The sequence below is a fragment of the Cyphomyrmex costatus genome, unplaced genomic scaffold (genome assembly GCF_001594065.2).
Source record: "Cyphomyrmex costatus isolate MS0001 unplaced genomic scaffold, Ccosl1.0 scaffold365, whole genome shotgun sequence".
Lineage (NCBI taxonomy): Eukaryota > Metazoa > Arthropoda > Insecta > Hymenoptera > Formicidae > Cyphomyrmex > Cyphomyrmex costatus.
In genome coordinates, this window is record NW_017277830.1 from 333,311 (window position 1) to 357,432 (window position 24,122).

Genomic DNA, 24,122 nt, shown 5'->3' on the forward strand with positions numbered 1-24,122 from the left:
TTAATATAAAATTATTAGAATAATAAATCTTATATAATGCAACAGTTTTCTCGGTTTTAACGGATGTAATTTATATGTAGATTGAAATATGAGCAACACCACAAGATGGGTTTTAGAATCATTTATATTTTCAGACTATGGCAATTATAATTTTCAAGAAAGTTCAGTAAAATTCAAAATAAAAAGATTTAAAGTGACGTACCGACGCAGTAATCGCATGCTGGTCCGAGAAACAAATGCACACAATGCGAGTAGCCGTCGATCGCGCCGATTTGCGCGTACATCGCGTCGCAATGATCGTCTTGCGGCAAGAACTTTAGGTCAAGCCAATGCGGTAGTAAATTTCGTGATCTCGCTTCGTACACCGCTAAATCTGTAAAGGAAAAAAACGATATTATAGTCTCAATGTTTATATACAACCTGAACTTGCGGGGATGCGCGTATATAAAACTGATTTCATTCAGCTTTACATTTGCTGATCTCAGCTTATCTGAGATACCTAAAGTCGGTTCTATATTAGTGAAGCGTTGATTTCAAAATGCAAGCTTCAGATTGGCTGTCGCAACGAACTTGCGATCGGCTTGCAACTAATGTAAAACCAGCTTAAGGTGTCAACTCTGTATATGACTTAAAATGAAGTGAAAAAATTATAAAAATGAAAAAAATAATATATTATAATTTCAGCGGTCAATCTATTTAAATAGCAAGATAACTTCAAATGACGTCTTAATAACGTCTTAATGAAATCCTAAGGGAGTCTTAAGGGATCCTAAAGTTGTCTGTAAACCATATATAATTTTTGTAGTGTAAATATTTTTTTTGTCATTTACAGATTCGAAAATCCTTTTCCATGATTAAATACGCATTAATACATGCCTGAGTTATTATTATAAAATTAGATTTTGATTAAAACATAATTACGATACAACAATTTATGTATATGGCGTGAGATATTGATGTAGTGATGTGTCAGTGACACGAATCGTCTGTGTGTAAGTGCTATTTCCAATATGACTAATGGTCTTTAGGATTTCCTTAACGTTAATAAGACGTTATTTAAAAATAAAATATTACCTTGCTGGGGGTAATAAATTTATTCCTTGTTTCAAGACAGAGAGAGAGAGAGAGAGAGAGAGAGAGAGAGCATATCTCTAAACGCTGAGAAAAAAATTTAATAAATATTTATTTGAATAACAACGACTAAATGTTTACTTACAGTAAATAAATTTATTTACTCAATAAAAAATAATAATTAAGTTAAGTTAATGGTTCTTAAATACATATGTATATTTTTTCAATATTAAATATTAATAGGCTAATTCTAAATCATAACTTGTTCTCTCATATAAAACTTGTAAGAATTTATTATGAGTAATATTCTAATTTTATGCGTATGTATCGTAAAACATACAATTGTTAGTAAATATCTACGATTTTTTATAAATCTTACAACTAATAAAAAACTGTTTACAAAGATATTATTTTATAGGTATAAATTTCTCATAGAACCATATACACGTGTAACAAATATATCTTTACATTTAGCAAATATTTAGTTGGTACTATTGAAATAAATGATTTATTAAATTTAGACGACTATCCATTTGATACTACAAATGCTGCGAAGCAATTTTTGATTGGTTAATTAGTAAAATTCTTTCTTCCGATTGGTCAATTAAAAGCGTCGAAACATTTATACTTAGCGCTATGTGGACGGCACTTTTAGTATATTTTTTTAGTAGGCATCTATTTTTATAATTTTTTAATTGACCTCCAGAGTAGTTCTATAATAGCTCCTTACCGAGAACAGGAAGAACCTTAGGTAGAGAAATATCATATCTCGAATCGGCCGGCAGAAGGACGGCGATCCTCAGTTCGCAGGAAACAGTACCATTTCGGCTCGGGCTGCACAGCGCGTCGCATTCTGCACAGTGTTCGCAATCGCGACGCAACTGTATCTCACCGCGACACGTAACTTTGCCTGCTGCTCGATATATCAACCATAAGATCATCAGCGCGATGATCTTGCGGGAACCCATGAGTACAGATCGGAAGGCGGATCTTGAAATCAGATCGAACCCTTCCTAACACTAAATCGAAAGTCACGAAACATCGTTGTTCTGACATATATCACTGACAATCACAATCACTCGATAAATATCTTTATCATCGCGAAAAGCTCTCCACCATGTATAAAACTTCAATTCAATAAGATCATTATTTCGTTTTAGAATCACGCTGCGATCCTTGCAGTTCATTCAAACGCGATACGTTGTACTCTTGAAATTCTATCGATTTGTCTGACCGTATCGATAGTTGTTTCACTTGCCGCTTGTTTCCGACTCAACAGAGAATGTTGATTCATTAAGCAAATTATTCTCCAATAAATTAGCATGAATGCATTATCCTGTTGTGTTACGATTGGCTTTATTACAATAAAACTGTAAAAATGTTGATTGGAGTTTTAATGAGATTATAGTGAGTATCTAATTTGTAAAATGATCACGTTTTTGTCTTCGAAATCAGAATAAACTTCGGAATAAAAATAAAGACTTTTTTTTTTTATTGAGTTGCGTTGGAATGAAATAAAATAAAAAAAGAAACTTCACGAATTTTTAACTTTGAAAATTAAACTTTATCGGACGGATCATCTATTTAAACTGTTTCTGGTTTGCTTTATTATACGCTGATTTCGTAAATAACGTATTTATATAACATTAACTGTAATTTATCAATTATTACCAATCAATTGCGTTATCTGTTATTTTGAGAAACACAGATCATTGAAGATTACAGTAATTATAATCGAATCGTAGTGCTTATCGGAGACATAACGTATTAGTTTAAAAAGTATTTAGATTTCATATCGCGGATATTTTTAAAGCGGGTATCGTACGCGACCGCCGCGAGCACTACTTCAGGAATTCTATCAACGAAATTATGTGCAATTTGCAATCGCCGAGGAAAATATTTACGTGCGAACACTATGCCGAATCTACTAAATCTGACGAAAATGCCCCAGCGTGCATCCTTCCGCATTTCTTTATCTTTCCTCGAGCTCCATATTGAGCACAAATCAAACGCGAATGCTCGATCAATGTCGAGAGAGCACAATCAAGAGTATTGAGTGATTAATAAAAAAGAAAAGCGTCGCATAAAGGAGCAGCCGATTATGATTCTGGAGGTATCCGAACAAAAAGAAAGAGAGAGACAGGATCGCCGGAAATACACTGACACCTCACGATCACGCGACCGCCTTGTCCCGGTGACAAACGAGCACTTACATATACACGAGTCTTTATCATGGATATCTCGCGTCGATTGATAATAGTTATCGAAAACTCCGATATGTACACTCACGTGGCTACCCCCTCCTGGGTCCTTCAGAGGGTTGCCGCTCCATTTCATCTCGAGGGATCGAGTTATTCCGCGAGGGATCGACTTTCCACGAGGGTTTTCCTTCTCTCGACTGCGTCAAGCGCGGCCTCGTTCGAAGAATTGTTTCGGATAGTTAATATGTTTTGCATAATTGCAATTCTCTGCCATTTTTCCATTCGACATTTCTCTCTCAGATATTTCTGTGTTTCCTTATTTGCCTCTCCAGATTGAATAATTGTTATTAACTTTATAGCTACTTTCCGTCTATATTAAGTTTGAAATTCATTAAAAAAGTGAAATTGTGTAGGGTCTAAAGAAATTAATCAAAATGTACATAAAGTGCCAACGCAAGATTGTTGCACACAAATTATATAATTTATTTTATATATAACATTACATACGTTATTTCGACCCACAGTTATAGAGTCCTCTTCAGTGCTTAAGATTAAAACCATAAAGTGAGCTTTAAAAATCATGATTACGGACGCAATAATCATATTTAAAATTTAAGAATGTCTGCATTTTTGATTGCTTTGTATTTTGTGTGAAAGATATTTTTTAGCGTGTGCAGTAAAAAATAAAATATCCAGTCGCTGTGTATTGGAAAGAAATTATTACTATGATATTGTAAAAAATAAAAATAACTAAACTAATTTCTTTCTTTCTACAGTTATTATTGTAAAGAGAGAGAAAGAAATTAATTTATATATAATAATATATAAAATAGTTTATTTATAATAATTTTTAGCATAAATAAAATGCGCTCATTATTCAAAGGGGATAAAATAAAAAACATTTGTTCACATACCTTTAAATTTTATGCAATTTTTATAATATTTTTGTTTAGTATTTTAATAATTTGTATGTAATAAACTTAAAGTTATTTACTTAACAAATAAGAAACATTTTGTAAAAACATGCAATATTTAGAAAAATGTTCTAACAAACTCGCATTTAACGATGCAAAAACGACTTTTATTTTAAAAAGTCTCTTATTTTAATTTCATTTTAATTTAAACACTATTGAATTTGTTTTTGATCAAAAATATAAAATAATATATAAAAATATAAAATAGTTTAAACTATTTCGATTAAAAATTAAACAATAAAAATTATAGTTTTAATTAAAAAAATTTGTTGTTTAATTTTTATATTTAATGCTACTTAATTAACTATATTTTTATCGATAATTATAATATACTGCTTATATACGTATATATATAATTTTTAATTTATTTGTATACACATGATTCTTTACATATACATATATAAACATCAAAGTGTTAAATGCATTTTTGAATAGCCACGTTATCGTTCGATTACAGCACTCTTCGCAATGAAGTATCGTTTTCTGGAACTAACCGAGCTATATTCGACTTCTCCATCTCAATGTAGCACATACTTTAGGAACGTGTGTTAAATAAATTCAATAGTGTAAATAGTTAGTGAAATACGCGCGCACGTGCATTGAGAAAACATCTCGAATAAAAAATGAAAATTAAAAGAATCAAAAAACTAAAACGCAAGAAGAAGTATAATCAGAACGTGAATCGAAAGAGGCTGCGAAATAAATTACAGAAACTGCCGGTCATTCCATGGTAAATTTTCTAACCTATACCTACCATTTATAAAATCATAAAAGTAGAATATCATATCATATATTTCAAGATTACGTTTACATAGAATTAGAATATTTGTAAATTGTTTACGTTAAATTTACATGATTTTTTTTGTAAATATAGTATAACGCATTTGCCTCCGATTTTCATGTAATTTTGTAAATTTATGTATTTTCACGCGTAGAATAAAGAAAATCATGCCATTTTGTGTTAAATTTCGAAGTTTTTTTATGTCCATAATTAGGAAAATGATAATTTATTGTATATATTTTAATAAAATATTAAGTTTAAACTTTAATCTAGATAAAAAAATTAAAAAAGATAAATTTTTTTTAATCACAAACTATTCTCTGCTATGCTTCAAATTATAAAAAAAACTTTTTTGTTTTTAATTAATTAAAGCAGAGAATCTTTGTTGTATTTTAAAAAGAATGGAAAATGTATAAATTTTGAAATATAATTATTTTTTGCTATTATTTAAACTAATTTTTAATTATGTTTTTAATTAATTAAAGCAGATAATTGTTGTTTTATTTTTAGGAATTTATTGATGATAGAAGATCTTCAATTCATCAATTATCTTCAAAAATTCTTTAATTTGTTTATTAAATGTTTTAAAACTAAATTATGCCAAATAACCAGTCAATTAAGTGTGCTTTTTATACATATGACAGTAAATATGCAGTATAATGAAAAAACAGAGCTTGAGCAACAATTTTTCTTCTTCGAATATATTCTACATGTGGAAATATACTTAATTTACAAAATTATAGGAAAATTGGAAGTAGAAGCATTATATTACATAAGTACATATTTATCAAATCTTTTTTACGTAAACAATACTAGTAAAATGTACAAATTATGTTTTGGGAGTACAAATTAGTTCGGTTCCGTTTTCCAAAAGATGATCGCCTCCAAAGACGAGTCATTTTTTCGAGATGGAATTCGAAAATTGTCTGAAAGATGGGAAAAAGTAGTAGCCAGCGATGGACAATGCTTTAATTAATCTGTTCATTCATTTTGTTTTGAAATAAATGCATTTTTGAACACAGAAAACGGATCGAACCAATTTGTACACCTAATAAATTATTATAAATTTGATAATAGGATTTAGAAAGAAATAATTAAGTTTTATAATTGTTAATCTGATTTTAATACTGATAAATAAAAAAAAATATATAAGGAAAATAGAAGTATTTTAACTCAGTCTGTTGCAACAACAAATAACATATACTTCATTGATCATACCTTGTTTATATAGTTTAAATTGTACAGATGGATGTTAAAATTATTATATTTTATATGTAAATGAACAACCTATTGATAAAAGCTTATTACATATAACATACTGTAAATATTATATTATTTATTAATTCTATTATTTTTTTAACTTTTAGCGACCAAATAAAGGAGGAATGGAAGAATACACATTCTACTCGTGTCAATTTAAAAGAAATGGGTTTAGCATATGATGCAAACAAAGCAGTGCAAATTCCTAATGTAAAACGTCAGATGTTGAAGGATGCCAAGAGAATAGTTACAGGAAACGAAGATTTATCAGATCACGAAAATGAAGAAGTGACTGCACGAAAAAGTTATGTAATGGAGAAGTTAGAAGTTGAGGCAAAAGCTCCTAGAGAACGACTTTTTAAATTACCAAATGGACAAGCACAATTTCTTACTTACTTAATAAAGAAATATGGTGAAGATTACGAGGTGAGATTTTCCACAAATAAAATTAATATTATTCTCAAAAAGTAACTGATTACACATATATAATATTTTCTATTTCTATTTCTAGGCGATGTCGAGAGACAAGAAGAATCATTATCAATTAACTTGGAAGCAAATACGGGCTAAGATAAAAATGTTTAAGGGAATTCCAGAACAATATAACACATTTGTTCAAAGTAGTAGTACGCAATTAGAAGCCTGACGTTATAAATGTACATTAGGATTTTATTTACATTTTTACATTGAGATTAATATGTACACAAGTTTATTAGTCACTTAAACTGAATACATACTACTGTAATTTATTCTAATTTGATAAAAACAAACAAAATGAATTACATTAAGCATGTTTTATTTATAATAAAATGTATTGGCAAACAAATAATTTTGAATATATGTTGTAATTATATCACTATATATAAATATATAGGGATACATTTTCTGTGATAAAATACGTATTTTTAAATGGATTTAAATAGATATGAAAAAAACACGTACGTTTTGCAGTACTTGGTGTAGTTGGATATGCACCCAATGTTTGTACTAATATAATTTAATTTTAGTATTTTAGGCTGAACTAAAAATTTATATAAATTAAAAAAAAATATGACTCAATAAATATCGCAATCAAGATAAAGAAAATTCTTTCATTTAAATTGATGTAAAATGTTTGCTATTATATGTGGAGTAGGATAAGATAAAGACACAATAGAAATAATTTTCTTTAATTATACAAGTTCATAAAATTGACACATAAAAAATTAGCGTTGTTGCATTATCGATATTGTTATGCGCCGTTTCCTGTTTGTGCTTTGTAGCTAGATTCTGTAACTTTTAAGGAGGTTCGAGCGTTAGTCGAAATTCAATTTAGAGACTTAATTTTTTAATATGATGTAGATAAACACTGTATACAAATTATCTCACAATTTGAGCAATATTAACCGTATAGTTTTTTTGGTACCTAATGTCATTCTGAAATTGACCATTTTAACATAGCGTCTTATGGGAGACAGTCGTTCCGAAGTAGATATTCACCGATTTATACACACTCAGCCAACTTAGGACTTTGAAAAACTAAGATTTGATAGATGAAATATCAACAATTGTGTATAAAACAGGACAATCGGATTTGACCGTATAGATTTAAAGCTTTATTGTCCGATTCTGTGCTTCTCCCTTATAATTCGCCATGATCACGAAGTGCAACGTTGCCAAGTATACATATACTCGACTTTTCGAGCCGACATCTTATACATTTGTTAATATTCTATTCACTAATAATTTACTAAGAATACAGCACATAAATAATATCCACAATTTATTACACTAATATTGTGCATGATTTCGAATCGCTATAATGACAATTTTTTTCAGTTGCAATTTTAACTCCAAAGTAACGCTCGAACTTCCTTAATGACAATGATGTTATCGTTACATTGTGTCATTGCGCAGATGTAATACATAGTAAAAAGCTGCAACAACAATATAACGATAATGATATCAGTAAAAAATCTAGCTTTTCAAGAGGAGCAATACTATCTTTAGTATAAACATTCGCAATCGCGTTGAAATTATTGGCATTCGTATTGGAATGCGTATTTTTATATACCCAGCTGGAATCAAATCCCAGACACGGCACTTAGATTAGTTCAACGTCATCACGGATGTCAACTCTTAAAAGAATATAGTTCCAGTCTTGTGAGGATCACGAAGTTCTGTTAATGCTTTAACCAATGGTGTGCTCCGTCTCTTAGATCAGATCACTTTGTTTCTTAAACGTCCTAAACTCTCGATCTCGGTTTCAAGTACATCGCCACGCTGAAACACACAATCAAATATAGAATACAATTAAAAAATTTACATAAATTGAAAAATACTGCATATTAACAAATATTAATGGCGACATATCATGCACACTTGATGAAGAATATTATAATTTAATTAATTTATCATAAAAATATACCTGCAGAAATTCAGGTGGATTACGTGTAAATCCTACACCGGCCGGTGTGCCAGTAAGGATCACGTCGCCTGGTAACAACGTCACAAACCTGAAACGTTAACATCGTTATTACACGTATTTCTAATTGCATTATTAACACATCGTTAAGAAAAATACGAACTGCGAAAGATAAGCGACTATTTCGTGAGGTTTGAAGATGAGTTCGCTAGTATTGCCATCTTGTTTTAGATTGCCATTCACCCATGTTCTCACAGATAGATTATTGATTTCGCTTATCGCTTCCTTGGTAACTACCGCTGGACCAAGGGGACAGAATGTGTCCATCCCTTTACCAAGCAGAAATTGACCACCATTTCGTTTTGATTTCTGCCAATCACGCGCCGTTACATCCTGCGCTACTGTGTAACCAAAGATACAGTCCTCGACGTCGTCATTACTGACGCCTTTGCATTTCTTGCCGATCACTATTGCCAGCTCCGCCTCCCAATCGACCTTCTGTAAACCCAAAAACCAATTGCGCTTTAACTCCCTGTCTGCAATTTGAGTCTTTTTTCCGTCACTCCAGAATGGAGTCCGGTTCCCCTTTCTAAAATATTTGATATCTATTTAGTAATAGAAATGTTGAAAAGTAATTGTAACATTTTTTTACATTGTTTTAAAAGCCGAAACATTTAAAAAAAAACTTGAATAAAAAAATTACATAAGGGAGATTGCAGACACAGAAAGTAAAAACATAATTGCTGATGGAAGATTAACCAAGCGTGCGCGACTTCCGAAACGCTCTGTATAAAACACATACGGCCCTATCCTATTTTTTCAGAGTGTCGAGGTATATAACGACCAATTATATCCTTTTGAACAATATTATGCAAATTCAATTGGTATTCAAGCTGCAGTCGCTGCAGACTCCGCAAGAAAACACTATAAAGAAGAAACTATTGTAATAGAGTGATATGCTTACAACTTGGAACGAATAGAACAATAATAAAAGTGGGAGTCATGACGTAATCCTGGACTAAAAATACACATGATTCCCAACAGAATCGACATGATCTTCAAAGGGCTTAGTGTTTCGATAATACTGTTCAGCATCCAAATTCTCCCTGAAATGTCACATATGGGAGATTTTTTATGCTGAACATGATGTTAGAATTTGCATAGCACGTCAGGATTTTGAGTAAATTAAAGTGAAAATAGTCTAAAATCATCCTAGTATATACTATTACACTCCCATTTTCTAAAAAGAATAGAAAAGGTGATTTTTTTCGTTGAGCTGTGTAATTATACAAAAATAAAAAATTCAAATAACTGTAACTTAAAAAAAATAAGTCGTATGATTATGAACTAAAATTTATTTGAAAGTTTTTAAATTCTATTTTTAGAAATGCCGTAGACTTTATTATTTAAAAACAAGGTCTTGTTTTTCCATAAAATATTGATAAAAACTGCCATTTTACCTAAATTTATTCAAACTCCTAACGTGATACATAAATTCTGCCAATAACATCGCGTTTAGCATAGAAAAAACTACGTCAGAGTATGATACTTCAAAGAGAAAAAAAGTAATTTTATCGAACAGTGTAATCGACTCGACATTTTCCTCCTCCTTTTCCTTTATCGTCGACTTACATCTGAGATCTGTGGCAGCAGGATGTTGTCGCGGGGTCCAATAATGTTGCTAGGAAACTTGCTAAAGATTATCGGACTCTCCGGAGTCGGTATACCTTGCTCCTGACAATGTCCGCTGTAGTTGAGGCCGATGCAGGCGAGCTTGTCCATACGCGTGATCGGCGCCAGGAGGTTCACGTCGGCCTCGGGCGTAATGCTCCGTCCCTCGGCGACTATTCTGTAACCAATCGTTCATAATTCAGCGTCTTGGAGACTCCGGAATCGTCCAATCAAAGTTAATCAACTCGCACGCGAGGTGAAACCTGGTTAAATTGCTTTTTTTTTCTTACCGTGGCATAAGTTTCTACAAAAAAAAGTTTTGCAATGTTAAAAGAGGCAAGAGGAAACAAACAGCGGAGAATAACAAAAGAGGAAATTGGAGTCAATTCTCATGCGGAAATGCGTCCTGCGCTTTCCATTGCATGCACAATCTTGTTAAATATGATAATCGATGAGTGATATGTGGTTCTAGGTATCAAACGGATTTTCCCGGAAAATCCGACTCATGGTAATGAGAATAACCTCATTAATTACTCCTATATCTAAATCATCAATTACCCCACGTTCAATACCTCGCCATTAATTCCATGCGGCTAATCAAACCAGCACAATTTACGTTTCTATTGTGTTCACTGTACTATTTCCGATTAATTGCATTGCAACATGTGCCTGTAGTTTTTGTAAATGTTTTCCTTATCGATTCACGTCTTGCGGAGATGAGATTACGTAACAGAAACATTGCGTGCAAAATCTTAAATTCTTGTAAAATATATGATTTGTAAATAAATTACATTATTTAACTTATATTTTTAATAAAAGTTAATGCATCTTGAGTATATCATAATTATCTATTTTAAATGTTCAAGACATTCAATTTTGCATAATGAAATACATGTGTATAATACTCATTTGAATAACGACGATTATTGTGATTTAATATATTATCTCGTTCTAATATTATTATGACTAACTCTATAAGGGTAATTATCCTTGTTTCATTTTAAAATAATATTTTAAAAATAACAGTACTTTTTTTTGCAAAAATTAGAGACGAAAAGCTTCGCAAATATCTTTAATAGGAGAAAATGAAATAAGATGAATAGTTTACAAATGTAATTTACACTACTATAATTCTTATGACTATTAGTGATAATATAAATATCGTACAATTTTAAAATACTGCATGCAGTAACTTTTAACATGACTACATTATTGTAAGTATATATAGAATGTAGAAAACATTCGACTTTAACACATAGAAAGAAATTTTATCTCTCTTCTATAAATAAAATGAAGTTGTGCAGAGAAACGTCCATGCCTGTTTTTCTGCGCGCGAACCATAGCAATGAACGAAAACGACATTGCATAAATGAATATTTTGTTAAAGCAAATTCAATTACTATTTATTACATTTATCACTCCAAGTTTGTTATTAACTATATAAGAACGTCTGATGTGATTGATAAATTCAATTTTAAAATAAATGAAAATCTATTTTGTACGATCGAGCAGATATATAAAACGCTGCTTTACTCACTATATATATAAAGCGTGCTACTTTCACTTAAGAAATTTCAGCTGTCTCCTAAAGAAGCTTGACAGACTGCCAATTGGCAGCAAAACAAGGCGCCTTCTTGAGTTAAGACCGGCGCATAGACTTTTGCATAACGTATAATGCATAAAGCGTAAGAAAAACAATCAATCTTTCATGAAAGGAAAGAAATGAAAGATTTTGATTGATTCATTTTTTTAGGCATTATGCGTTATGCAAGACAAAGATTAGTATTAACACTCGCCCTTAGTATATTAACAACTGCGTCTGATTGAGAGTTAGTTGCAGTGTGTGATAAGAGTTAATTGTTGAATGTCACGCGATATGACGCATTATGCGAAAGCTGAAAATCTTTCAATGATAGCAAATAAGCGGGACAGCTGATACAATCGATAGAGAAGATGTTTGTCGAGGCTTAACCGAAATCGATAAGTCGAGCAACCAGAAACATGCAATGCAAGATTCATAAATGTCACGTCATGACGTGATGCACAGCAATCATCCACTAATGATTGAAAATAAAATCCACAAGGACACTTATATTTGTATATTCGTCACGCGATATGCGTTCTTTTTTTTTATTAATTATTATGTTCGGGAACGATATATAGATTGGTAATAAGTTCTCAAATATATTTATCAATTTTTCTTTGGAAGCTTTTATGAAGCTGATTATTTAATTTAGGCAACCTTTTGTCCCAGGAATTTTCATTCCCAAATCAAATCACGGTCAAGATGTCCATCGTCGAATTATTGATAAGGAGTTAGTTATCTTATTTGTTACACGATTAAAATTTCGTCGTTGCGCAATCATCATATAATTGATTATGCATGGCGTACGTGTGTACTGCTGTCGTGTTTCAAAGTCACTCTCACATTTTTTATCATCAGTATTGTATAAAATGTCGAGCCGGAAATTATTGAATATAAATTTATTTTTTTCTTCTATTCGCAGAGAGAAGAAATTACGTACTTGATGTGATAAGATTGTAAGAAATTGCTTGAGTGTATTTGTTTTATGTATACTTTATTTTTCCATAAAACTTTATCGAGCGAATAATAATAACTCAGAATTTAGTTAATATCTGTTAATAGCAGAATGAAAAATTCTAGAATGTAAAATTAGATATAAAATCAATAAACTTGATAAGGCTATATTGATAACAGTTAAAAAAAGAGAGTCAAAGGTGTGGTTCGATATAGTCTGGCTAAAAGAGGATCAACGAGACATATGTGCGTAAGCAAAGACTATATGAAAACAAGTACATATAACTATAGTCAAAATGGAAGAAAAAAGGGGAAAACTATTTTATTACACGAATCGAAAGCACCAACCTCTCTACTGCCTTCCTTAGGTCGAAATCGTCGTCCCTGGCGAAACAAATGTTCACGTTCAAATTGGATATCTTTTTTTTTCTCGCATCACCCGTTAAAACATTATCTATGTGTTTTAAAATCTAAAATTCTAGGTTCAAGGAAAAAAATTTGTGAAATCCCAAATTTAACATTTAATTATGTCTCTTCAGTCCAAAAGACGTATGTATTTAATTCTCAAAGTATTCAATTAGAAGTTATCTTAAAAAAATAACGCAATTGAGGGTAATTACGATATTAAAGGTAACATTATTGTGACCTTGTTGCTTTTTCTCTTATCTATTTTAAAACCACTTTCTAATCATATAATCCCACAATCTGGCGAAATTTAATCTGATAAAAAGTAACTACGCGTCATCACGTTAGATGATTACAGATCGCATCAAGTGTAGTACAAATATTATGGTATATCGTTATCTTTCACAAATATTTGTATCTCATATGTGATCTTCAAAATTCCCTAGATTGCACCGGATTTAGCTGTTTAAATCACTCTTACCTCTTGGCCTTCTTGAGAAGATCATCGCCACCCTCCAGAAATTTTTTCAATGTGTTCGGTATCCGCGAGTCGACCGCGGACACGGCGATAATATCACCTCCCTGCTTCAGCTGGACCCCAAGATGCTGCGGGCCACCATTTTTGCTTATGAATTGAACGAACCTGCGAAAATATTTATATTGCAATTGGCGCCGCGTTAATCGATCAGGAAAATCATGAGAGCTGATCGAAATAATGATTACGTCACGCATAATCTCACTTTCTAACAGTAACGCGTTTGTTATCATTTTATGCTCGCCACGAAACCACGACAAGCGGTGAAACGTAGGAAATTATATAAAAGATAAATTAATTAATTTACACGCGGAATTATATATAAAAAACAGAAAATAAACAATTAAGTTATAATTTTAATTTCCCAACTAGAGAGAAATAATTTTTAAATTATTAATTGAATTTTTGTGTAAAAAAAAAAAAAAAATAATGTTTTATAAAATGCTCTTAATGGAAGGAATAAATAATGCACATATATTTCAGTTTTAACGTATCTTAACGCACACATGTATATCTATCAAGACACTTGTAAAAATGATGACACATTTCTCGATTAACATACATAATAAGTATCTCTATGTATACACGTGTGTGTGCGTGCACGTGCGTTTGTACACGTAGAAATATTTAGTCTTTCAAAATATAGCAGTTTTACGGCCTATAATATAATGTAAGCAATTTAGAAAAATGTACATACATTGTATGCTTCCATAATTTAAACGTTTCATAATTTTTATATTTCGATAACCAAGTTTTTCAACGATAAGAGAATTGCAATTATCATAAAATTATTTTTCAAACTAAATGCAACCGATAATATTTTTCATGATAATAAAATTCCTGTACTAAACTTCATGTACTCTAAAAGTCTCTAATTATTTATGAATTATTTAGTGACGATTTTATTCATCTTTTATTCTCTATTTAACAACCAACTGATGATTATCATCACTAAACATGTGATCTTCACATGAAAAAGAAAGAGATTTTTTAAATTCCGGATACGTACGTAGTTACGGAGTGTACTCTTTTAATAGAGGCAGACAACGCGATGTACGCATGACTGTTGCGCCAGGTAAACATGAATGAACAATTAAATTGTAAAATCGGACCGAATATCATAAATGTCTAAAGATAATGTTCATAATTCAATTGAAATCTTATTGGTATCTTCTACATACATTGAAAAAAATGTACAAAATTTTAATTATAATACTTATTTTAATAATAGTTCTAAATAAATACTTAAAAAATGTAAATATATATATATTTATTTGGTACAAGAATCATTGATTTAATTATTATTTTTATTTAAATAAATATTTATTTAATTTAAGTAAATGCGTTTACTTATTGGTAGTACTTATTAAAAAATTCTATATATATGTATTAAGATTTATAATTTTTTCAGGGTACCAATAAGTTTAGAGAATCTAGGAATGTATTTAGCAAATTACATGAAAAGAATTAGAAAAAGAGATAAATAATAAATTAAATGGGATCAAAATTTAATCATATTAGTGGAGCCGGGATCTCAGTCAATAAATGATTATATACAACGACATTTCACCACCTCTGCATTTTTACAGCTAAACTTAGTGTACACTTTCTGAAACTAGTGCAAATTTAAAATGAAATAGATATATGCTTGGAAATTTGGTTAAAGCGAGAAGGAAAGGAAGTTTCAAGTGCAGGAACAAAACACGAACCTCTTAACCCTCCGTCTGATATAATTGGATCTTTTTGGGCATAAACAAAATTATAATTCACTCTCAAATTTCTCTGAGATAGTAAATTAAGAAAAGCGGAGCATATAAAGGTTACATTTGAGTTAAAAAAGTATTTGGTAATGTGATAGAGAAATTATCTTGAATTTTTCTAAATAATTTTTTTGGGAACTTAAAACAATAAAAAAAACTTGGGCTGGATAAAAAAGATTGAAAAAAAGGCCGCTATTTCATTTGTGCGTTTTCGTCGTACAAATTTTTTAATTCAACAATCTAGCTGTTGATTGGTTATATAGAATAGAGAAATCTAAAGATCTCGCTGCCCTGCACATATTTGTCATATGACAAAAACACACAAAAACACACGAATGAAATATCACTCCCATATCGTAGATGTAGGAAATAAAAAAAAAAAGATTGCAAACGGAGAATTAAAAACATCGATCTTAATTACAATTCAACAATTTAACTCTGTTGTAATATCGTTGTGAAATTGGGACAGCAGCGACTTCCGTCGTTAGAGCTTTCGCATCCGAAACAATAGAACTACGACGGAATTACGTCGCGGAGACTCGATTATCCAAAACGCAAGAGATTCCATACATCTGTTACAGCCCTGAGTTGTACATGCTCACCTCATATCGAGCGCACAGCTTACGGAGAAGTTTCTGCTGTCGGTAATGCTAGCAACGGCGAAACACGAACTGCCCTCGCTCTTCCCGCAAGCGTTAGCGAACGCTAGGCACGTTCTACCGAGTAGCCGTAACTTACCGCGATACGGCATTTTTTAAGAGACGTAATTGTTGATACGGGGAGAGAGGGAGACAGAGAGCGATGAGGAGCCAATCGTCAATGAAAGTCGAGAGATACGAACGCCGTGAAGGACGAAACGCAACTGAGGCCACGTTCTCAGCTCTCTCGATCGAGTGTCACGCGGCACGTAGAGGTCCAACCACGTGATCTACAGATAAAAAAAAGCGAAGAGAACGATTTATGCAATATTTTAGACAAATTGGCAGAAAAAAGAATAAAAGAGAAACATAGAGACTGTATAAATGAGAACGTTCGCGAAAACGAGTATGATGTTGCGGAATGTGTTATCTTATCATTTTAAAGCGATACCGATCGTCCAAATAAACAACTCCAATATCTTGCGATGAAAACCATGAATTGCATGCATCGTTAGTAATTTTGCAATTAAGCACGTGAGCATTTATTGTAAAAAGGAGCGGGGAATTACAGAGAAAAATTTTATTTTTATTAATAATTAATATTCTGTAAATTATTTTATTTATCTATGTAATATTAATATAATAATAATAATAGTGTGTATAAATACTAATTAATGGCTGCGTTCAACAGACTCAGTGAGTGCAGAGTAAAGCATTCGTTGTTATTAGTGTATTCTTTTAGATCATCCAATCAGACTTTTAAATCTAGCAGAATACATCAATAGCTGCGAGCGCTTACTCGACTGTTGAACATAGCCAATATATTCGACTGTTTATTAAAATCTGGATATAAAGATGTTATAAGATGATTTAAAGATGAATATATATTTATGTAAATCATTATATAAATATTTACACAGAATATTTTATGATACATCCAGAAAAATAGACAGTGATATTTGATTACGTAATAAGCGTATTAATATTGGAGTACAAATTAGTTCGGTCCATTTTTCAAAAGATGATGGCCTCCAAAGATGAGTCATTTTTTCGAGATGGAATTCGAAAATTGCCTGAGAGATGGGAAAAAATAGTAACCAGCGATGGACAATATTTTAATTAATCTGTTCATTCATTTTGTTTTGAAATAAATGTATTTTTGAACACAAAAAACGGACCGAACTAATTTGTACACCTATTTAAGTAAAAGAATATTTAAGTAAAAGAAAATGCGGTCTATTTTTTTAATAGCATTATTCTTTAATATCTTTTCAATCAAAAGCTTATAATCTAGCAATTAACTATTAAATGATTATGAATAAGGTAACGGTTTTTTCCGAGTTATTATGAACTCTTCGCGGTCGTGATACGGTTCGTATGGATCGTCAACGTAATAGTGCCGTCTCTTCCAGTACTTGGATACCATTTTGTCCAGAAGCGTCGACTGCGTGGCATTGCAGAACACGTGTTTCCTCAGCCTTTTCTTTCTGGATGTCGATTTTGTCCATAGCTTATTGTGTCGACCTGATCTTGTTCTAATCCAGATACCCCTGCAATATTTTATTTTATATCACTCGGAGTTGAGTTTCTACAAATGACTGACACTTGTTCTTGAGATTCAGAGTTTCATAATTTACAGCTAACTCTTAACCGAGGTTTAATTAATTTTTTTAGAAGTGGAAAAAGATGAGAAATTAAATGTGAGCCTTGGTTAAGAATTAACTGTGTCTTACACTTAGTATACACGACGATCTTCCACTTCTTTACTACACACAATGAGTCGTTTGTGTTCCAGGTTTAATTTCCATCACTTTAACAAACTTAGAAAAATTAGTAAGTGATTCTTCCATATATAATACTTTAATATCTTTAGAAAGTATTATAAAGTGAAGTGCGACGTTTACGAAATATTAATATTCCAAAAAAAAAAATGAACACAGACACAGAGATAATCCCGAAAACTATAGCTTTTATAGAAAGTATTTATGTAAGATTGTGTAAAAATACTAGAAAGCCTCAAAAGTACTATCTTTAAAAATTATTTGTAAGATTGTGTATATTAGAAAAAAAAATTATACATGAATGCTGTAACTAATTTGATCCTAATGTGATACTAGTTTTTTCAAGAAAAGAAATATGCAGGACATAACTCAATAGTGTATACTAGGGGTTAAGATGTAAATGTCAGTGATTTGTCATGTTTTAAAATTTAGACATCTTAAAACAATTTCAAAATATAAGAATCGATCAATGACAAGATCGTTCAGAAATATTTGGTGCAATCTATAATTTTCAATATTGTTATATGCTTGATATATCCTTGAAATATTACCAGTTCAGTCGGTAGAAACGCTTTAAAACTGTCTTCACGGTCTGCCGCTTTCCTCTTGACATAGAAAACTTGATTACCGTTCTTACTGGTACATTGATAGGTTCTGTTGGTAAAGCTAAACGATTTTCCGTCACTGCATGGCTGAAAGGATAATATTACTCTTATGTAGCAACTTGGTATCTTACATAGAAATCAACACGTTCCATAATCACTTCTCCAACATTCTACATTACTTTAGTGTCTTATGTTGCGTAGGTCCAACAGCTGCCCATTTCTGAACAGCAATTGATAGGGCCCCAAACTCTCTTTGCTGTATAGAATTCAAAAGAGGATCGCATCTTGAAGTAATGCAATTTGTTGCATTTGTACTTGTCACCCTCGCTGCAATTCCTGAAATATTAAATTCAGTATATGTGCTTGCAAGATAAAAAATTACAAAAATGGAAAGAAAAAATCTCCATAAATACTAATTAAAAGTAATATAAATCAATATTATGATTTCACACTCGATAATGACTACGTTCAGTAGAGAAAGCAACTTTATAACTTCTAAAAATTCTTTAATGTGATTTGAAATGTATTTACTAGGTTTAAATGTATAAACTTTAGACATTTATAAACTTATTTGCTGGGCTTGAATCTATAAACTGTTTACATTTAGATCCAGTGAGGAACAAAAAGCGAAACCAATTACATTAAAGAATTTTATAAAAGTTGCAAAGCTAAACTTTCTCTGCTAATGTAACTATTATCGAATACATGTTACATTACATTTATATTGTTGAATGTGATTCTAACATTGATGATTGATGTTATATTATATATTTTAGATGGTATTATATTTACTGAGAATTGTTTCATAGGTTGATTTTTTCGAACTGAGACGTACAGATTACTTGGGAATTTTTTGCTCATTGATCTACACTGAATTTAATTAGGAGAAAGATAAATTAAATATAAAAATCCTGCGGATAAAAGATGCACAAAGAAGATGTAAATTTGGATATTCGTGCGAGAAGAGAACCCTCAAGTGAACGTTTAAATACGCGCCCGCGTTCTGATTCCGCAGCGTTCCCTCCGTCAGCCTCGTGTCATGGCGACCGCGGCGAGGCAAACCTAACCTCCCGACGTCTTATATTCTGTTGTTCGCGACACAATCGGACGTGAAATCGCAGGTCTATCATGGTGCAACGTACGGCCGACACGTGACAACGCCTCGCGACGTGATCGCCGATCGCAGGATCGGCCGTGGACCACGCGTACACCCACCTCGCAGCGCCGCGCTCACGGCACGCAGCATTCTTCTTTTCGCGCAGTTCCGTCGAGTTCCGTCCGGTCCCAGTGGCCAGCTGTTTCCCCCGTGCCCTCGTTCCCCTTTTCCCGCTGGCTGCCCGACCGGCCACTCGAAAGATGTTCCGAATTGGATTAAAATTTCCGTACAACGGTCTGAATCGGGTACGTAATCACGTGCGGGAGGACCGCAGACGGGCGGGACGCGATCATCCGGGTGAGACCGTCCGCGTTAAGATACCGCGAGGAATCGTCGCGGAGCGACCGCACGATGACACGATAGTGTGACGTCGTGTCCTCGCGACAGTGTCGCGCGACGATCCCGCGCCGACCGATTCCACCGCCGTCGGCTGTCGCACGTCACCGATGGTCGACGACGAGCGTCGTGGAGTCGAATAAACTACGACGACGGCGATCCCAAGGATCCGCCTTCATGAACGTCCGATCGCGGTCGGCGTTTGATCCCGGCTCGCGCGCGTGACAAAGATGGCATGTTTTCAAGAAGGCTTATGTAACTCCAAAAGCTTCTCTCTGATCTTGACGCCGTTTACCCTTTCAGGTAAAAAAACACGGCTGCTCCAGGCCACATCTGACCGCCAGGTACTACGAGTCACGGGCACGTGTCAAGTACGAGCCGGATGGAAGGTGAGCTCATCAACAAAAGTTCAGATTTCAACAGGTTTCATCGCTTGTTAGACCTGTCATTATTCACTGGAGATCGTCCTCGTGCTTTGTGAATCTCAAAACGCGAGTGACACTATGTTTTTATGTTATTTACGATCAATTTCGTGAGGTGAAATCGGAACGTGGTGAGGTTATGTTTATGTGTGTGTTTTCCTTAAATAAGGATGGGTAATTTTATGAATAGCATCTGTCACGTTTATGATTTTATCACCACTGTATTTGACAAGTTTGTTAAGTCGTTACTTAGAACGAGAATTGTCAATCTGTGACAAGTAATATAATTTTACTTAAAAGGTCTGTTTTTTTTTTTTTTTTTTTTTTTTTTTAATTAAATTCTTGTAATTGAATTATAGCTTTTCTTTTTTATTTACTGTCCATGTTAGACAAAGAAAAGAGGAAAAATATGAATGTGTAAGAAGTTTAGCTAAAAGGAATAGGCTTAATAATTTTTTGATATGTGTATTATATTTCTATGTGTATAGTGTGTCACAATCAAAATATTAACTTTAGTAAATATATTATATATACTTACTAGTCAATGTATCTGTCTACAGAAGACTACAAGTATATACATTTACTGAGTTAACATTTTGACTATAATAAATATACACAAAAATATAGATTTATATATATTTTTTTAGATTATGCAGAGATGTCAGATTTATATCCAGGTTTACAGGGCCGAAATATTCGACCGCACCAAAAAGGTATACTCAGAACATGAATTATAATATTTAGCATATTATTTATTAAATTAATATGTGTTTCTGTTGTTTTTATGTGATTTTATATAAGCCAAACATTTGTGTAAATTTGATCATATCACGAGAGAGAAGAAATGATCAATTTAATCAATAAATGTACTTTAATTATTTACGTTTCTTATAACAGTGTCAAAAGTCGAGGATCAGAAATGCTGATAACTCTAGGCGCTGTAACAATAAGTACCTTAGGAATATTAACATATGCGAAAGGAAATCCAAAGTTTCGAGCTACCCTTGAAGGATGGATTCCTGGTACGGACGAAACTATCCGGATTATTTTTCAAGAAGATAAGAATTCCAGCTATTTTGACTTTGTACTTACATTCTTCGAAACAGTGAAGCAGACGTAAGAAAATAAAAATTATATATAGCAATGATTGATTACTTCATTGAAACATGGATGTTTTTTTACAGGATATTAGGCATGTTCATCAAGGAAGCATCAGAACCAGAACCAGGTCAGACAAGAATACAGTACACAAAAATTCTAGAATACATACGTGAGTCCTAATTCCTTAATTCCTGTCCATACCTTATTTTTTTCCTGTTATACTTTCTCTTCTAGTTTTCTGGATTTAATCCCTAATTTCTTTCCTCGATTCTTTTTAGAATTATACATATTACATACTTAGTAAATAATGTTCTCACTAACTTTTAACAATCGCATGTGTATACTGTAGCGCCTAAGCCAGCTTTTAAACCACTGGCCGACCAGAAAGAAGCGCCTACTAACAAGAATTATACCGAAATTCGTGTTAGTAAAGACAAGGGAGAAAAAGTAGATGTTGGTACGTTTGCATTGTTTCTCATTTTACAAAGTTTAAGTGGAAGATAATCAAATAATTCATATTTTTTATAGTGGTTGAAAAGCCAGCATCTCCTGCCAAAACTGTACGCGATGAATTAATACCACAAAATCTCATCGAGTTAGAAACATACTGTGGAGAAGCTGCTGGTAAAGCTATTACGGCCTATCAGAAGGCAGTGTACGCTCTTCAAGAATACAATCAGGATGTTGTCAAAGTGATTGAAAGTGCTGGTACTACAGTAAGCGGAATCATCTGGCAAAGGTAATTATCGCTATATGCTTATGTAATCAGTTTACACCTTACATGTATATCGATTATGTAATCAAATTTGTTACGTTTGCAGGTTGAAAGAGGCAACAGAAAAGAGAAAACAAACTGTACAGCAAGCGGAAGAGCACGCGAAAGATGCGTTAGATTCGCTTAAGCGTATGTACAATCTAATCGATGAGCCTGTGCTTGAAGCGGCCGCTCACATGAAAACGGCTGCGAAGCGAAATATTAGAAAAATTATGGACGATGTGGACGAAGCTAAGAAAAAATACACCGATGAATTACAGAGTGGTAACGTCGCGGAGCGTTATTGGAAGCAGGTTCAAACAGCACGAGAGAATTTTAATGAAGAATTACAAATTCTGTTTCCCAATATAAATATTCATGATAAGAAGCTCTCTGTCAGCGAAGAAGCCTTCGATTTATTCGTATTGCATATGTATCACAAAGTCAACAATTTGCAAAAAGAGCTGGAGAAATTAAGAGTGAGTTTTTAGCATCGTTTAATGTATAAATATTAAAGTCTTTAAATTCATATTTCCGAAACGCTTTCATGTTAAACCATGATTTTTACATGGAATTGATATTTTAATATCGCATTGATAATAGTCAGTATTTTCAAAGAGAAATTATTTAATTACAGACAGTCAACGAAACTAAAGTGAAAGCGGCACTGAGGACGGCGGGTGAAGACGCAACTCAAGAAAAATTAGATACTCTGATCTCCCTCGAAGTTAATCGAGAGAGACTCGAGTTAGAAGATAAGTACGCGAAAGAGGTAAGAAATGTTTTTAATAATATTTTCAGCTTGAAATATTTTTAACTTGAAATCTCTTAATATATTTTTTAACTTGAAATATGAGCATCACAAGCACAGAAAAGCACTTTATCTAAGAGAATATTAATTTTATAAATTTCTCAGAGAGAATGACGTACAGAATTTTTAATCTGTTAATTATATCTAATTTGCGAAATTAATGCGACATCTTATCCCATTGTATGCTATTGCATTATGTTTCTTTGTTCTACTGTAGAGAGGTGTTAATTCTCTAATACGCGTATACATGTCTGTGACGAGGGAAACAATATATCCAAGCACGATTCAGATAGCTTTAAAGCACCTTGTTTGGCGTGCAAATCGTGCACTGGCCGATGTTGCATGCTTTTATGTGCTCCCTCTCTGTTCTCTTATGTTAGTGTACAAATACAAATAGATGTGAGCTTTAGCGCCATTATTAATGTTGCCCCAGCGTTTAGATGACTTTGCACTGCCACGCGTTCGCGCGTGAAATCCACCTTTGTCGTTGCAGTACGGATATATTCGCGCGCGCGAATTAAAGAGAGATAACGTTAAAGATTCTTTCATTAAATCCGCGATGATAATCGTGCGAGGTACAAAAAATTTCTGAGATTTCTGAGAAAATGTATTTCTCGATGAAAGAGAAAAATGACGGGGAAAAAGAGAAGGAGGCAGTTAAAAAGCGAGCGATGAAAATGGTGGTGCTTAAGTTGTAAAGCGGACGAATAGAGAGATCACGTTGATAAAATGGACCTTCATATTAAAGAGCGTTGGAAAATAACGGAAGAAGAAAGTAACAACGGGTCACTTTAGTCATAGCCGCTTTGTTGCATTTCAAGATCTCTCAGCCGAATAGCTCATAGCACGAAATAACATTCGATCGTTGCTTCGTAAAGTTACATTTTATAAAATTCTATCGCGTTTTTCAGCTTTAA

At 32.7% G+C, this 24,122-nt stretch overlaps 5 protein-coding genes across 7 annotated transcripts in view; 2 read left to right on the forward strand and 3 right to left on the reverse strand.

Annotated features, from left to right (window-relative positions):
- The window catches only part of LOC108776620 (atrial natriuretic peptide receptor 1), a 131,434-nt gene extending 131,135 nt beyond the window's left edge, over nt 1-299 (reverse strand). The window contains exon 1 of the mRNA XM_018543291.1: nt 203-299. Within this exon, the coding sequence (XP_018398793.1) occupies nt 203-284 (82 nt within the window). The 5' untranslated portion in view covers nt 285-299. The remainder of the gene's footprint in view (nt 1-202) is intronic.
- Nucleotides 300-4,756: 4,457 nt separating this feature from the next.
- LOC108776619 (nucleolar protein 16) lies at nt 4,757-6,966 on the forward strand. The gene is made up of 3 exons (XM_018543290.1): nt 4,757-4,976; nt 6,395-6,713; nt 6,799-6,966. The coding sequence occupies exons 1-3, from the start codon at nt 4,870-4,872 to the stop codon at nt 6,931-6,933; spliced, it is 561 nt and encodes a 186-aa protein (XP_018398792.1). The 5' UTR covers nt 4,757-4,869; the 3' UTR covers nt 6,934-6,966.
- Nucleotides 6,967-7,405: 439 nt separating this feature from the next.
- LOC108776615 (fumarylacetoacetate hydrolase domain-containing protein 2) lies at nt 7,406-16,448 on the reverse strand. Of its 2 annotated transcripts, XM_018543286.1 has the most exons (7): nt 16,204-16,448; nt 13,788-13,949; nt 13,250-13,285; nt 10,324-10,540; nt 8,855-9,189; nt 8,695-8,782; nt 7,406-8,549 (listed from the first exon to the last, which is right to left on the reverse strand). In XM_018543286.1, exons 1-7 carry the CDS (start codon nt 16,350-16,352, stop codon nt 8,487-8,489), a joined length of 1,050 nt encoding a protein of 349 aa, XP_018398788.1. In that variant the 5' UTR covers nt 16,353-16,448; the 3' UTR covers nt 7,406-8,486. The 2 variants fall into 2 exon arrangements, with proteins under 2 accessions (XP_018398788.1, XP_018398789.1); XM_018543287.1 differs by lacking the exon at nt 13,250-13,285.
- Nucleotides 16,449-17,478: 1,030 nt separating this feature from the next.
- Nucleotides 17,479-19,940, reverse strand: mRpL35 (mitochondrial ribosomal protein L35). Its single transcript, XM_018543296.1, has 4 exons — nt 19,841-19,940; nt 18,805-18,961; nt 18,572-18,712; nt 17,479-17,789 (listed from the first exon to the last, which is right to left on the reverse strand). Exons 1-4 carry the CDS (start codon nt 19,869-19,871, stop codon nt 17,552-17,554), a joined length of 567 nt encoding a protein of 188 aa, XP_018398798.1. The 5' UTR covers nt 19,872-19,940; the 3' UTR covers nt 17,479-17,551.
- Nucleotides 19,921-24,122, forward strand: part of Mitofilin (inner membrane mitochondrial protein mitofilin) — a 46,604-nt gene continuing 42,402 nt past the window's right edge. Inside the window, exons 1-9 of one of the 2 annotated variants that reach the window (XM_018543294.1) lie at nt 19,921-20,026; nt 20,421-20,506; nt 21,187-21,252; nt 21,437-21,655; nt 21,724-21,809; nt 21,990-22,097; nt 22,169-22,379; nt 22,462-22,873; nt 23,032-23,166. In XM_018543294.1, coding sequence (XP_018398796.1) covers nt 19,982-20,026; nt 20,421-20,506; nt 21,187-21,252; nt 21,437-21,655; nt 21,724-21,809; nt 21,990-22,097; nt 22,169-22,379; nt 22,462-22,873; nt 23,032-23,166 — 1,368 coding nt within the window. In that variant the 5' untranslated portion in view covers nt 19,921-19,981. The remainder of the gene's footprint in view (nt 20,027-20,420; nt 20,507-21,186; nt 21,253-21,436; nt 21,656-21,723; nt 21,810-21,989; nt 22,098-22,168; nt 22,380-22,461; nt 22,874-23,031; nt 23,167-24,122) is intronic. The other variant, XM_018543295.1, reaches the window with a different exon arrangement.

Excerpts from the sequence above, each read along its gene's own strand:
- mRpL35 (XM_018543296.1), bottom strand. The coding sequence starts at position 19,871 with ATGCTGCGTGCCGTGAGCGCGGCGCTGCGAG. Across the intron at positions 18,962-19,840 it reads CGTGAGCGCGGCGCTGCGAG|GAATTGCAGCGAGGGTGACA; the intron begins GTGGGTGTACGC and ends TTAATATTTCAG. Across the intron at positions 17,790-18,571 it reads CGTTTCTACCGACTGAACTG|GGGTATCTGGATTAGAACAA; the intron begins GTAATATTTCAA and ends AAAATATTGCAG.
- LOC108776619 (XM_018543290.1), top strand. The coding sequence starts at position 4,870 with ATGAAAATTAAAAGAATCAAAAAACTAAAACGCAAGAAGAAGTATAAT. Across the intron at positions 4,977-6,394 it reads AAACTGCCGGTCATTCCATG|CGACCAAATAAAGGAGGAAT; the intron begins GTAAATTTTCTA and ends TTTAACTTTTAG. Across the intron at positions 6,714-6,798 it reads AATATGGTGAAGATTACGAG|GCGATGTCGAGAGACAAGAA; the intron begins GTGAGATTTTCC and ends TTCTATTTCTAG.
- LOC108776615 (XM_018543286.1), bottom strand. The coding sequence starts at position 16,352 with ATGCCGTATCGCGGTAAGTTACGGCTACTCGGTAGAACGTGCCTAGCG. Across the intron at positions 13,950-16,203 it reads AGCTGTGCGCTCGATATGAG|GTTCGTTCAATTCATAAGCA; the intron begins GTGAGCATGTAC and ends ATATTTTCGCAG. Across the intron at positions 10,541-13,249 it reads CTAAGGAAGGCAGTAGAGAG|AATAGTCGCCGAGGGACGGA; the intron begins GTTGGTGCTTTC and ends GATTGGTTACAG.